Source organism: Crocodylus siamensis, chromosome 8, assembly GCF_052110815.1.
Source record: "Crocodylus siamensis isolate JL-2025a chromosome 8, ASM5211081v1, whole genome shotgun sequence".
Taxonomy (NCBI): Eukaryota; Metazoa; Chordata; order Crocodylia; family Crocodylidae; genus Crocodylus; species Crocodylus siamensis.
In genome coordinates, this window is record NC_143402.1 from 55,530,544 (window position 1) to 55,545,571 (window position 15,028).

Sequence of the window (15,028 nt, forward strand, 5' to 3'; positions counted from 1 at the left end):
GAGGCTCCTGCCCCTTCCCCCACCCCATCCTGGGGGCAGGGCCGGCTTGGCTCCCACCCCCCCGGGGTTCCCCTGCCCCGGCCGCGGGGGCGCTGGGGGAGCGACCCCAACCACAAGCCACAGGGTGGGGCCCGTGGGAAAAGGGAAAGAGCCGGGCTATAAATACCCGGACGCCTGCAGGAAACCGCCCCCCCGCGATTCTGCCCCAGGAAAGGCCCGCTCCGCGGCGGGCTGGGGGACGGGGCCTTGTGCCCCGCGGGGCTGCGGGTCGGTGCCGGGCCAGGGAGCAGGGCTGGGGCGGGGGGTGCGCGGCACCCGGGGGGACGGTGCCCCGAGCCGCCTATCCACCTGCTCCAGGCCGGTGCCAGCTCCGCAGCAGAGAGCTCTGGAGAAGAGCAGCCGGCCCGTGGGGGCCATGCCCTGTGCCCCCCAGGCCCCGCCGGGGAACTGGCGCTGCCGCTGCCGCCGCCGCCCCCCCGCCCCGTGCTCGGCGCTGCAGGCGGGGCGGGCGGAGGGAGCGTGGGAGCCGGGAGCGCCCCGCCCCGGCCGGGCTGGGGGAGGGGAGGGGCCGCCGGGCCGGGCTGCGGAGCGTTCCCAGGGTCCGGCTCGGAGCAGCCGCGGCTGCGGGCATGGAGCGCTAGCGCCGCCAGCCATGGGCGCCGGGGCCGGGGCCGGGGCCGCGGCCGCCGCGCTGCTGGGCTGCGCCCTGCTGGGCATCGCGCTGGTGGCGCGGGCGGGCGCCGGGGCAGGTGAGCGGAGCGGGGCGCGGGCGCGGGGGCGGGTCCGGGCCCCGCTTCGCGCTCCGCAAAGTTGGGCAAACTTTTTCTGGGCGGGCGGGGCCGGCGCCGCTGCCCGGATCGGGGCCCCCGCGCTCCTCCCTGTCTCCTCCCCGGGCTCCCCGGCCCCGCACGGGCCCGCGGGGGCCGCGCAGCCCCGGGAGGGGGCGCGGGGGGGTCCGGCCGTGCTGGCGCCGCTGGCCGCGTAATGGCCTCTCCCGGGCGGGCGGGCGGTGCAGATGCCGGAGCAGCGCCTCAACTCCGCGATGCCCCGGGCCGGGCCGGGAGCGGCGGACGAAGCGGGGCGCCCTGCCCCAACTTGCCCCTGCCGCGAGGCGCCGGGCTGAGCTCATCGCCGCGCCGATCCGGCCGCGGGCTCGCGACGCCGCCCGACCGGTTTGGCTGGCGGCGCCGGGCCCGAGCCGAGGGGCTCCGCGGCCGAGCACGCTGGGCCCTGCCCCGGGGCCGCGCCGCAGCCGCCAACAAAGCCCCGCGCCGCAGCTGGAGAGCGCAGGAATCTCCCGGCCCGGCCCGGCCCGGCCCGGCCGGGCATCCCCCCTCCCGCCGGCCGGGCCGGGGCCGCGGGCACCCGCAGCTGCTCTGGGTTCAGGCTGGGCCTGTGGGGATGGGGACCCCGCAGCTGGCTCGGTGTCAGGCTGGGCCTCGGGGTACAGGCCCCCAGAGTTGTCTTGCAGGGCTCAGGCCAGGCCTGGGGTGCAGATGCCCCACAGCTAGTCGGGGATCCCTGGTCCAGATCCTCCCAGCAGCTGCAGCTCCCCCCTGGCCTGGCCCCATCTGCAGAGCCGGGGCAGAACCTAGGCGTCAGGCTCCCCCCAACCCGTTTGCCCTGCTCCCATCCCAGAGCGCAGGGTAGAAGCCAGGTGTCCGGGCTCCAGCTCCCATGCTCTACACCCACCTGACCTCGCTCCTGACTCCCATGGCTTGGGGCACTTCGCTCCCACCACTGGGGAGAAAGCCCAGGCGTCCTGGCTCTTAGCCCCCGTCTCTGACCCCCAAGACCTCCCTTCCGCCCTGGTGCCCAGAGCAGAGCCCAGGCATCCCAGCACTCTGGCCCCTGCCCAGCTTGTGTCCCCGGGGGGTTTTGGGGGGTGCATGTGGTGCTGTTTGGTGCCCAGAGCATTGCAGGGGAGCGGAGCTGGGGGGTCCAGCTGGTGCTCCCTGCCCCATATCCCTGGCTCCCTGGCGCCACCCATGTTCCCACAGCCTCTTATCTCCCCTCTTGGCCTTGAGAGCTGCAGCTGCTACCCAGGAGAGGGGATGTGGGGCTGCGGTGGCTACTGCTGGGATCTTTCCGCAGCTCTGGGAGAAGAGTGGGGTCCAAGTGGGTCAGAGCAGAGCGCCAGGACGCCTGGGTTTCCTCTGCAGTGGTGAGAGAGGAGGGGAGTTCAGTGGTTTACAGGAACTGGTAGCACCAGGACACCAGGGTTTCCTCTGCAACTCTGGGAGAATTGGGGTCCTAGAGGGTCAGAGGAGAGCCCCAGGATGCCTGGGTTCCCTCCTCCTGTGCAGATGAGGCCATGGCCAGGATCCTGGTGTCCTGTGCCTGTCCTTCTGACACCCTGTAGCCAGGCGCAGAGACCCCCTGGTTCCAGCCCCAGTCCAGTGGGCTCCACTCCCCTGCTCTGCCCTAGCTGGGGCTGCGGGCCCTGGGGGCTTCGGACCACAGCAGGGAGGGAGCAGATTCCAGCGCTGGCTGAGCCGGGGCTGGGGCCTGGAGCTGCGGCTGGCTCCAGCTCTTAACTCCAGAGCTGCGCGGGGGAGAGGGGAGGGGTGGCATTGTCTGCCCGAGCTGCTCTGTGTGCTGGGCACGCACAGAGCTCCCAGGGGCTGTGCTGGCCAGCGGGTGGGGAGTGAGGGAGCTGAGCCCTGCTCGGCCTGTGGGGCCTGGCTCCCCCCCTGCCCCCGGCTGACATTTGTGGGGGGCTCTGCCCTGTCCCTCAGCCTCCCAGACACAGCCATGGCTGGGGCCTGTTTCAAGTCATCCCCTCTACAACTGCCTGGGGAACTGGGGGGGGGTCTCTATGCCCCCTTCACCCCTCCAGGCCAAGCGAAGGTGGCTGAGCCCCGTCAGTCTCCCCAAGGACTGATGTAACACCCGTGACCTGGGTGGCAGCTTGGAGAGGGCTGCAGCTCATTGCAGGGGCAAGCGATGGGTACCCCAGGGCAGGGGCCTGGGAGCTGGAGGGGGAGGCCCAGGGCAGGTGAGTACTGGGTCCCCAGGTCCCAGCCTCCAGAGCTGATACCTCCGCTCTCTCAGCAGCTGGGCAGTGCCTGGAAGGCTCCGCACCCTGCGAGAACGGCGGCCAGTGTGTGCTCTACTCCAATGGCAAGGCGGCCTGCGTGTGAGTTGCTCCTCCTGGCCCGGGGCAGGGGGTGCCTTCCTCTTGTGAGGTCGGGCAGGGAGGATGGGGTCTGTACCAGGGGCATCCTGGTAGGGCTCCCTCCCATTTCCCCCCCACCTGGGAAACATGGGGAATCCAGGGGCACTGGACTCCTGGGTTCCATTTCTGGAGGAAGGGGTGCTGGGTAGGGGGGAGGCAGGCGCTTGCTGCACTCCTGGGGTCTCTACTCATTGCTTCTGCTTCCCTCTGGATGGGTCTGTCAGTTGGCGGGGGGCTGGCATTGGCTGTGGGGGCCACAGCCCCCCCTGCCCACAAGCAGCCTGGACAGGGATTGTTGGGGGTGGGAATGACTTCCATCTGGGATTAACCGTTGCAGCCTGGGCAGGCTGGATCCCCTGATGGGGCCCCCCCCCCATCTGCTCCCAACTCTTGCCTGCTGTGTTTGCAACAAGCCTATGCTGGTGACGTGTCTTCCCCCCACTTCCTGCCCCTGCGGCAGGGGGGAGGGGGCAATGCCTCCCTGGCCCTGGCTGTGGGATCGGGGGCCTCCCCACAAGGGGGGCCTGGGAGACATTTGATCTCTTGCCTGCCGAAGTCTGGACAAGAACCAGCTGCCGGTAGTGGGGCAGGGGGCTGAGCTGGGCTGGGGCCGCTCTGTGAAAGCACCCCCACCAGGCCAGTCTCGAAGCAACCCCTCCTCCCCCATAGCACCCACTGGGCCAGCCGTCTGTGGGTGCCACAAGAGGGCAGGGGCTGGGATCCCTGCTTGCTGTGAACTGAGTTGGGCAGCGCCTAGCTGAGCCATTCCAGGCCAGGCACGGGTGGCTGTTGCTTGCAGTGGAGGCAGCTGCTACTAGCAAGGTTCACAGGTGGAGGTGTCTGGGGCTTTGAGGGGGATTGGGGCTGGGGCTGCAACAGAGATCAGGGCAGTTCAACCAGCAGGGTCCTGCAACAAAGCAAAGTCTGGGTAGAACCCAGGAGTCCTGGCTCCCAGCTCTCTTCCACCCCTCAATTATTAGACCCCACTTTCTTCCTGGAACAGAAACCAAGTGTCTGGGCTCCCAGGCCACTGGGGTTCCCCCTCCCAGAGCTGGGACCCAGGCCTCCACCCCAGTAATTTGACCCCACTCATTCTGGAGCTGGGGTAGAACCCAGGTATCTGGGCTCCCGACCTCTACTGTCTCCAGCTGGGGGCTGCGGACTCCTTGCTCTGGTTCCCATCAGGGTGAGCGCTGTGGGGAGGGGGGCATCTGGCCTGGTGGGGGGCACATGGGGGGGAGGGGGAGCCTGACCAGGACAGAGGCATGGCCTGGGTTCCCACCTGGGCCTCATGTGCCTGGGCAGGTCTGGGGGCTGCAGGGGGGCTGGGTCATGGGGTGAGGCGGGCAGGTGCAGGGCCGGCCAGGGCAGGCCCAGGCACCATGCAGGCAGGTGGATTGGCGGCAGCCGCACCCCGAACAGGTGAATCCCCAGAGCCCGCCTGGCTTGGAGCAGGCGAGGAGCTGAAGTTGGAGCCCAAGGGGCTGTGTCACCTGGCCCCTCCCCCACCCGGATTGGCTTTACTCAGGCCCCCCCACCCACTCCCCGGGGGCGGGGGCAGGCAAGCTGGGGGGGCTGGGGCCCCCTGCGGCTTGGAGCAGATTCCCTGCTGGAACCTGTCAGACGGGTTGGGGGGTGTGGCGGGAGCCACCAGCATGCGGAGGGGGGCGGGTACCTTCCCACTTAGGCCGCCCCCTTCTTCTGCACACGCATGTCCACGCACATACGCACGTAAGCACACACCCTGTGGCCCCTGCCAGCCCTGCGTGGGGCTGGGTTTGCCTCCCGGGCTCTTCCTGCCCCCCTTTCCCTACCCCCACTGCTGGGGCAGTAAGGCGGGGCTGGGATTGGCACCACACCTGCCTGGTGCCATGAGGGGCTGCCAGGCCTGGTTCCCACGGCTGGGGGAGGGGGAGGCAAGCTGTGGTGGCAGGGGGGACTGCCCCACAGGATCCATCCTGGACCCAGCCAGCCTGAGAGCAAGGGAGCCTCGGGTCCCTTATGCAGCAGGGGAGGGTCAAGCCCCCAGGCACCTGTTCCTGCCCCATCCTGCCCTGACGCTGTGCCTGGGGGTTGGGGGTGACTCATGGGGTGCTGAGAGGCTGAGTCATGGCCCCGAGAGCCACAGCCCTTCCCCAGACAAGAGCAGGCAGGACCATGTGTTCCCAGCGTGGGAGCCTGGCACAGCTGCTGGGGGCAGGTGGGGGTGGGGGGCAGATGCTGCTGGCTGAGCCTGGGCTCCATGCTCCTGCCACCCCCTGCCCATGTGTTCACACAGGAGGCAAGCCCCCTCTGACACTGACCCCCCCCCCGGAGCTTTCCCCTACCCAGCCCTCATCCCAGCCTGGGTTTTAGGCCTCTGCATTTCTGTTGCACTGTGGGCACCATGTGTGACTTATGAGGCTCTGCCCCCTGCCTCCCCATGCTCTGTTCATGGGCCCCTTGCTGTCCTTCTGCCCTTTGAGCCCCAGTGTCTCTGTGCCACCCCCAGGAGGCAGCTAGGGACCCTCTGCAAGCCAAGGGTCCAGTGTGGCTTGGCAGCTCCCAGCTTGCCCTGCTCCACATTGGCACATGCAGCTGATGCCCCTGAGCAGTGTCCAGTGGAACCGAGTGTAAAGCCTCTGGGTTTCTCCAAGCAGGCCTTGGGGCTGGTCCAGAGAGGTCCATTCTGGCTTAGGGTCCCCAGGGACAGGGCCATGCTGCTCCTGCCAGCTTCATTTCCTCTGGGGAATCGCACCCTGCATCTCATAAGCCTTGAGAAGCAGCCATGTCAGGCCAGGCCCCTCACCCTGGCCTCTGGGCACCTTCTGTCTATGTATGAGCCAAGCCAGGCCATAACCTCCATGGCACTGGGGATGCCCAGGGTGCAGAGGGTTTCAACAGCTCACCCCAGAGCAGGGACTTGAACCCAGGGCTTCTAGGTCCCAGGTGTGGCCCTACCTGGGGGGCCATGCTATCTATTGGCACTGTTACCCCCATGGCTGCTCCCATGCCAGGGGCTTGACCCTGCCCCAAGGCTGGGGTGGAGAACACACCTGGCAAGCACCAGTCCTCTGCCCCAGAGCCCTAGGCAGCTGCTTCCAAAGGCCTGGGGCTGCTAGATTCCCCCTGGACAAGGGAGCAGGTGCCCAGCAGCTGCAGTGATGGGCAGGAGCACAATCCCCAGAGATGAGACAACAGGGCCTGCCTTGAGTAGCAAGGGGAGTTGGAATAGCATCCAGGGTCTGGGGCTGTCCTGTGCCTCCACCCCAGAGCTGGTCACATTGAGCCCTTCCAGCTTGGCACCAGAGGCCTCAGTAGGATGCTACCTGCTTTGCCCCCTCCATCTCCACCCCCTGGTTCAGCTCTCACCCCCTTTCCTCCTTGGCAGGTGCCTGCCTGGGCTGATCGGGGAGCGCTGCCAGTTCCAGGACCCCTGTCACCAGTCACCTTGTGCCAATGGGGGCCTGTGTGAGAGCTCCCTCAAAGATGGCACCGTGCAGTACCAGTGTATCTGCCCCAAAGGCTTCCGAGGTGAGGGGTGCAGGCATGGGGCAGCGCTCAGCCTGACTGGCTGGGGGTCGGGCCCGAGATGGGAACAGGACTTGAGCTGAGTCCAGGAAAGAGATGGGGCCGGCCTTGGGGCAGGGAGGAGAGGGAAGGCTGCTGATGGATGAGGCTGGACTTGCCCCCACCATCCTGGCTCGCTGTGGGGGCATGGCCAGGATAGGCCCAGGGACTCTCATTCAGGGGTGTGGGGGGTAGTGCTAGGTCAGGTCCAGTAGCTCTGATTTCTTTGTGGGGGGCACTGCCAGGCTGGATCCAGGGGATCTGACTCCCTGGGAGGGCATTGCCAGGCTGGGTCCAGGGGCTTTGGCTCCCCAGGGGCCCCCTGACTCAGGCCAGGTCTCATGCCCCTTCTTCTCCCCCCACAGGGCAGGACTGCTCCCTGCCAGACGCATGTGCAGCCAGCCCCTGTGCCAATGGGGCACGCTGCACCAACTGGCATGGACGCTACAACTGCACATGCCTGCCGGGCTATCAGGGCCGCACGTGCCGTGGGGACGTGGATGAGTGCCGCCAGCCAGGCGTGTGCCGCCATGGGGGCACCTGCCTCAACACCCCGGGCTCCTTCCGTTGCCAGTGTCCCGCCAGCTTCACAGGGCCCCTGTGTGAGAGTCTCTACACGCCCTGCGCACCCTCCCAGTGCCTCAATGGTGGCACATGCCGCCAGACCGGGGAGCTGAGCTACGAGTGCGCCTGCCTGCCGGGTGAGCCAGGCGCAGGGGGATGGGGGGGAGCTGGGGATGGGGGGGCGGGGTTAGGGTGAGATGGGGGCATCTGTTTGCTGGGTGACCCTGAGGGCTTGGGAAGGCAGAGAGCAGGGGGGTGGGAGTGGAGAGCCCCCTGGTGTATATTGGGGGCTAGGACTGCAGGGTGGGGGTAGGTTTGGGGTCCCTGGGGTAGAGAAACACAGAGGAGTCCAGTGTGGTGTGGCTCAGGCGAGGGTGCTGAGATGGGGGTGCCAGAAGTAGTGGCAGGTGCTGGGGCATCCGGTGCATGGTGGCTCAAGGGCTGTGACTGCAGGAAGCTCATCGGAAGTGAGTGCTCATCAGCCCCGCCAGGCAGGAAGCAATTGAGGGCTGGGCCGCGTGGGCCAGCACCCCTCCCATCCTTCCAGCTCCTGCTTGTCCCTCTGGATGTTGCCCCCAGCCTCCCTATCCCCCTTGTGCCACCCCAGCCTGCTCTGTGCATGCATGGGGGGTGGTACACAGGCCTGGCAGGCAGTTGCGGGGGGGGAAGTCCATGGGGGCAGTCTCTATGGGTCTTGGGGGGCATGAGCCTGGTTGGCAGTCTCGGGGGTGGGGGCCTGGGCACAGCCCTAGGGGGCAGATCTTTGGGCGTGTAGGGGGGCATAGCCCTGAGGAGCAGTCCCTGGCAGGGGGCAGTCTAGGGACTATGGCGGGCACTGTCTAGGGGGCCATTGGGGCAGAGCCTCCCTAAGGTGTGGGGTGCTAGGCTTAGCCCCCAGGTTGCCCAGCCTGCTATGCCCAACCACGTCCATGGCAATGGCACAGCCTGGCCTTGCTTAGGGGCCAATGGGGATATCTGTGTTGGGGGGACCCCCAGGCCCTGTCCTGCCAGGGGCTGGCAGAACCAGACCTGAGCTAGAGGGTGAGGAATTGTGCCCTGCTTTTGGTGCCCTCAGCCTGTCACACTTCTCCCGGGCTGTGGCCAGGATGCCTGGGTTGCAGCGCCAGGCCTGGGAGTGTGGTGTGTAGTGGTTAAACAGGGGCGGAGAGCCAGGATGCCTGGGTTCTTCTGGCTGGGGCACGGGAGGTTCCTTGCTCAGACCAGGACCAAGGGGCCCGACCCCGGTCCATTGCCAAGTCGGGTGTGTGTGGGGGGCTGCAGTCAGACTAGGGCTGGGGGCCAGGATGCCTGGGTTTTAGTGCCAGGCTTGGGGACGGGGGAAGGAGGGTTGTGGTCAGAGCCGGGCTGGAGCTCCACATGCCTGGGTTCTATTGCCAGCTCTGGAGTGCGTGTCTGTGAGGGAGGGAGTTGTGGTCTGCGCAGGGCTGAGAGCCAGGACTTCTGGTCTCTGTTGCCAGGTCGAGAGAGAGAGAGAGAGAGAGAGAGAGAGAGTGAGTGAGTGTGTGTGTACGCACGCATGCAAGGGAGGGGGTTGTGGCCTGAACGGGGTTGGGAGTCCGGGTGCCTTGGGTTCTATTGCCAGGTTGTGTGCACGCGCATGTGCACTGGGGCGTGCTGCGAATCTGGACGCCTGGGTTCTATTGCCAGGTCTGGGGGAGTGTATGGGGGTGGGTGGACAGCCGGGGTGTTGTGGTCAGAGCAGGCCTTGGAGCCAGGACTCCTGGGTTCTACTCTCATGTGCCCCTACTCTGCCAGCCCTCATGCCCCCACTCTGGGGTTTTGGGGGTGGGGACATGCTGGATGATTTACCCCACTCTCTACCCAGGCTTCGAAGGACAGAACTGCGAGATAAATATCGACGACTGCCCGGGCCACAAGTGCCTGAATGGGGGCACCTGTGTGGATGGTGTCAACACCTACAACTGCCAGTGCCCACCTGAGTGGACAGGTACTGCTCTGCCAGGGGTTCTAGCCCTCTGGGCTCCATGGGGGTTGGGAACAGGAATGGGACAGGGCTGCTGGTGGGGAAGAAGGACCTGGGACCTGCTCCCCTTGGGGCACCAGCTCCAAGACCCATTTATCTCCCCCGCCCCCCTTCATCCCCCAGGACAGTTCTGCACAGAGGATGTTGATGAGTGCCAGCTGCAGCCCAACGCCTGCCACAACGGGGGCACCTGCTTCAACACCAACGGGGGCCACACCTGTGTGTGTGTCAATGGCTGGACGGGCGAGAGCTGCAGTGAGAACATCGATGACTGTGCCACGGCTGTCTGCTTCAATGGAGCCACTTGCCATGACCGCGTGGCCTCCTTCTACTGCGCCTGCCCCATGGGCAAAACAGGTATTGCCTGCAGGTGGGGCGGGGCGGGGTGGGAGGGGCTGGCTGGGGCAGGGTACAGGTTGAAGAAACTATGCCCTGGGGGTATGGGAGAGAGCTGGACCTCTAGGCCCCACTGCATGAACTCTGCCCTGTGCTTGCCAGGCCCTCCCTAGATTTGCCCTGGAGTTGTGGGTGGGAAGCAGTGCTCGGGGTTTGGGACTGGATGGGGTCACAGGGCAGTGTGAGCTGGGAGAGCCAGACTGACCTCTGCCCTGCCTTGCCCTGCCAGGCCTCTTATGCCACCTGGATGATGCATGTGTGAGCAACCCATGCCATGAGGATGCCATCTGTGACACCAACCCTGTGAATGGCCGTGCCATCTGCACCTGCCCACCTGGCTTCACCGGTGGCGCTTGCGACCAGGACGTTGATGAGTGCTCTATCGGTGAGTGGGCACTGGCTCCTGCCTCTCTCCTCCCTTTTTGGGGTATGGGACTTGGGGGGGCTGCAGCAGCAGGTCCAGTGGGTCAAAGGTGCCCCCCACAATCCTGCAGAAGATAGGGAGGGGCTGGGGGGATCAGGCCATAATAGGGAGGGACAGGGAGCAGGGAGAAGGGCCATGACGGGGAGGGACGGATGGGCCAGGGCCTTGATAGGAACAGGTGGTGGAGCCATGATGGGGTGGGACCAGGGGGTCCTGGCCCTGATGGGGGGAGTGGGGACAGTGCCCTGGTGTTGAGTGACCAAGGGTGGCTCCATGATGGGGGGAGGGGAGTGGTCTTAATGGGGCAGGACCGGTGAGGTGGGGCCCCAGTGGGAGACCTGGTGGGGCAGGGCCTACATGTGGAGTGGAGCTGGTCCCCTCTGCCCCTCCAGTGTGGGAGGCCATGGCACTGGGGGCCAGGCAGGCTGGGCAGTGGCTGAGCCTGCGCTGTCTGTGCAGGCGCCAACCCGTGCGAGCACTTTGGGCGGTGCGTGAACACGCAGGGCTCATTCCAGTGCCAATGCGGGCGCGGGTACACGGGCCCCCGCTGCGAAACCGACATCAACGAGTGCCTGTCCATGCCCTGCCTCAACGATGCCACCTGCCTTGACCGCATTGGCCAGTTCACCTGCATCTGCATGGCCGGTGAGTGGGCCCAAGCACCCACCTCCCTCTGCTGCCTGGCCAGCTGGATGCCTGGGTCCTGTCCCTGTTCACGGCGGGGAGGCCAGGCAGTTGAGGAGGGGCTAGGACAGCCAGGACACCTGGGTCCTATCTCTGCTCGGGGAAAGAAGTAAACGGTAGTAGCTAGAGCAGGGGCGGGAGCCAGGACACCTGGGTTCTGTCCCTGTCTGGGTGGGGGGGCCGTTCCAGTGGTGAGAGCAGGAGGCTGAGAGCCAGGATGCCTGGATTCCTTGACTGCTTTGGGAGGGGAGCAGCATTACAGCGGAGGCACCCCCACCCTCCCAGTCACTTTTCCTGGGGAGATCCCTGGAGCTGCCCAGACCAGGGGGACTTGACCTTGCCCATTACATGTACCTAAGCCCTGTCAGGGCCAGGGGTGCTAAGCTGGGGACCCTGGGGCTGGCCCAGCCGGCTGGGGCGACTCCACACACCGAGGGGCCAGCAGGCAGACGGCGGGAGCGCAGGGCTGTGCCTGGAATACTAATGGGGCGGGGGCCGCCCGCGCCTTTTTGTCTCCCCGCTACCCCATATGGGGAGGCCTTTGTGCAGCCCCGGGCTGGGGGAAGGGAGCGGCAGGGGAAGGGCCTCTGTCTGCCACAGGCCCAGCGGCCACATTTCCCCCACGCCAAGGCACCCAGGTGCCCCTTGTCCTCACTCCACTGATTCTCCTGATATTTGGGACTGGCTGCAAGAGGGAGCCTCAGGCTTGTCATAGCCCCCCCCCACACACCCTCACTGCTGCAGGACCCACACAGCTTGGGCAGGGCTCAGCCCTCACCTGGCTTTTATCCTGGTCTCAAGGAGAGTGTGGGCTGGGGAGCCGGGGTTCCATCCCCTACCCTGGCAATGGGCCTGGGGGTTAGAACAGGGGCCAGGAGCCAGGACTCCTGGGTTCCTTCCATAGGTCTGGTCAGAGCAGCGAGCCGGGAGCCAGGACGCCTGGGCTCTGTGCCTGGCTGTGGCACTGACTTGTTGCCTGACCCTGGACAGACACAGGCTTCTGAAGGATGCAACATCCTGGTGATGGAGGTTGTTCAGAAGTCCCTGTCTGGGAGGGTGCCCTGCCCACAGAAGCTCTGGTGTCGGGGTGGGATGCAGGGGACCAAGCCTCCATCTCCCCTGCCACTCCCAGCGGGGGGGGGCCAGGGGGAGGTATCCTTGGCTCTGGGGCCTGACTCAGGGCACCCATGAGGGGGTCCTGGACTTGTGGGGGTGGGGAGCAGAGACCAGATCTGACATGCCTTCCCCCTCCTCCCCTGCCTTGCTTCAGGCTTCAGCGGCACCTACTGTGAGATCAACATCGATGAGTGCGAGAGCAACCCCTGTGTCAATGGTGGACGCTGCAAAGACATCGTCAATGGCTTCACCTGCACCTGCCCCTCTGGTGAGGACTCCCCACGCCCCCTTGCAGGGCAGGGGGGCACGGACCCCCAACGGGGGAGGGGCAGCTTGGCTCAGCCCAGTCCAACCCATCTCCCCCATGCCCGGGCTCTATTCAGCCCCTGGAGGCCGCGTCTGTGATTGACAGCCCAGCCGTGGCTCCAGGGACAATGGTCCCTTTGTTCCCCCTCTGCCGGGCACACAGGGCCCCCTGAACCCAATTTACATGTGGGGCAGACGGGGGAGGGAGGCAGCAGGCTGGATGGGGGCTGCGGGGCTCCCAGTGCTGGGGACGGGGCAGTGCAGCCTTCCCTCACTGGGCCCAGAGACCTTGGCACTGTGCCCCTGCCCTGAAACGCCCCCATCCCGACCCTTCCCCCATCTTCAGGGGCCCTTTGCCAGGTCCTGGCCATAACAACCTTCTGCCCCATAGCTCCCAGGGAGAGGCCAGACCTCCCCCTTACCCTTGCCCACCCCCCACAGAACAGGGTGCATCTGAGAGCAGACTTGGCTGTGGCTGCGTGGGCAGGGCAGTGGGGACTGGGGGCCAAGGGGAAGCTGTCTGTTGGGGTGGGGATTGGGCCCTTCTCCACAGGTCCCTCTGTAGCTGGGGTCCATAGTGATGCCCATGGGGGCAGCACTGACCCCCCGCTGCCCCCTGCCAGGCTTCTCGGGCTCCATGTGCCAGATTGACATCGACGAGTGCGCCAGCACACCCTGCCAGAATGGCGCCAAGTGCCTGGACCGGCCCAACGCCTACGAGTGCCGCTGCACCGAGGGTGAGTGCCTGCCCTGTCCCCAGGGCACTGCACAGCCTGGCCCTGGGGGCCTGGTCCTGCCAACCAGGCCCAGCCCTGCCTAATACCTAATGCTTCTGCCTGGAGGGTGAGTGCCTGTCCTGACCATGCTCACAGGCCCTCCCCCATGGCACAGCTCTGCCCCAATGCCTACAAATGCCTGCCCCTGGACCTGCTTTCAAGCCTGCCAGTGACCAGCCTCTGTCCCACCCCCCCTCTACACTCCAGGCAGGTGGCCTGTGCTCACCAGCCCCCCGCTGGGTCTGTATGATCCACAGGGATGGGTAGCTGGCATGGGGTGTCATGCCTGCCAGCTATGTTTCCTGGGAGCCCCCTGCTGCCCACATGGCACCCTGGGCCATGTCCTGTGGGGCACTGTTGCTGGGGAAGCACTACACTGAGGCCAAGAGTGGAGCTGACCCACCGTGCCATGGCTTCCCCCTCACCAGCCTCACACCCCCTCTCCCGGCCCCCCCAGGCTTTGAGGGCCCTCTGTGCGAGAGGAACGTGGACGACTGCTCACCTGACCCTTGTCACCATGGCACATGCCTGGATGGCATCGCCAGCTTCACCTGCACCTGTGCTCCCGGCTACACTGGCTATCGTTGTGAGAACCAGCTTAATGAGTGCCACAGCAACCCTTGCCAGCACGGTGGCAAGTGCATCGACCGCATCGACCGCTACCAGTGCAACTGCCTGCCCGGCACCTCTGGTACCTGACCTGCAGTAGAAGGGGCACTGAGGGGTTGGGAGGGAGTTGAGGCTAGGGGAGCTGGAGGGGCGGGGTGGGGGGCTGTGAGAGGACTGTATGGGGCTGGGTAGGGGAGCTGCTTTTTCCTGGGATACATATGGGTGGGCCTAGGAGGGCTGCAGGGATTGGGCACTGCTGGTGGGGTCTATTGTCCCCTCCCTGCCTCCCCCTGCCACCAGGTGCATATAGGCTCAGGGAGGGCACAGGCAGGTCCAGCTGGGTCTGCCTTCCCCTCCCTCCCTCTCAGTTCCTCACGGTGCATCTGCCTCCCCTTCTCACCCCATCCCAGGAACATGCTGGTCCCCACCCCCCCCAGCTGCCCCAGGCCATATCCCCCAAATTGCACCCCCACCGCCAGCTGAGCCAGCCTAATGCCCAAGTCTGGGTGCTCACAACCTGGGGCAGTTCCCAGCGTGCTGTGGGACCTGATAACCTACCCCCCTGCCAAAGGTGTGAACTGCGAGGTGAACTATGATGACTGTGCCAGCAACCCCTGCGACTATGGCATATGTCGCGATGGCATCAACCACTATGACTGCATCTGCCAACCTGGCTTCACTGGTATGTGCTGTGCAAGGGCTCTGCACCATGGGTGGGGCTCGGCCTGGCATCAGCAGGACTGGCTGGGCGTGGGAGCATCCTGGCTTGTAGATGGGTCAGTGGCTACACCTGAGTCTCCACCTGGAGGGTAGGGAGAGGTGCGGGCTTGGTCCTGGCTCTGGGGCTACTGGGGGCAGGCTGTGGCCATGAGCTGGCTGTTGTGGGCACTGGCTGCAGGATGTGAGGGGCCTGTGGCTGTGGGGGCTGGCCATAGGGGCAGCATGTCAGAGGGGGCTGTAGGATGAGCTATGGAAAGGTGTTGTAGGGTTGTGGCTGTGGGATGGGCCCTGATGTAGTCACAGGGGCAGTGGCTTTGGCATGGGCCCTGACAGGGTATCAGGACTGTGACCATGGGATGAGCCATGCTGGGGTATCTGGGCAGTGGCTGTGGCATGGGCTGTGAAGGGGTGTCAGGAAGGTGGTCATAGCTGTGGAGCTGGACCATGACAAGGTAAGATGCTGGCAAGGTGTCAGGGGCTGTGACACAGGCAGCGCCAGTGGCCATGGGGTAGACAATGCTAGGGGGGCAGGGATGGTGGCCATGGGGCAGGCTGTAGCAGAGGTTCAGGGGGCAGTGGCCTTGGGATGGGGCATGGCAGGGTATCAAGGAGCCTGTGGCTGTGGGATTGGCCATGACAAGGGGACAGGGGCGGTGGCTGTGGGGTGGGGTGTCAAGGTGACAGTGGCTGTGGGGTTTCAG

At 66.0% G+C, this 15,028-nt stretch overlaps 1 protein-coding gene across 1 annotated transcript in view; it reads left to right on the forward strand.

The window, feature by feature from the left end:
• The first annotated feature begins 562 nt into the window (after positions 1-562).
• Positions 563-15,028, forward strand: part of NOTCH3 (notch receptor 3) — a 36,527-nt gene continuing 22,061 nt past the window's right edge. Inside the window, 12 exon segments of the mRNA XM_090059205.1 lie at positions 563-749; positions 3,058-3,139; positions 6,549-6,691; positions 7,093-7,428; positions 9,138-9,260; positions 9,420-9,653; positions 9,922-10,077; positions 10,576-10,761; positions 12,071-12,184; positions 12,846-12,959; positions 13,456-13,689; positions 14,179-14,289. Of these exon segments, the coding sequence (XP_089915331.1) occupies positions 653-749; positions 3,058-3,139; positions 6,549-6,691; positions 7,093-7,428; positions 9,138-9,260; positions 9,420-9,653; positions 9,922-10,077; positions 10,576-10,761; positions 12,071-12,184; positions 12,846-12,959; positions 13,456-13,689; positions 14,179-14,289 (1,930 nt within the window). The 5' untranslated portion in view covers positions 563-652.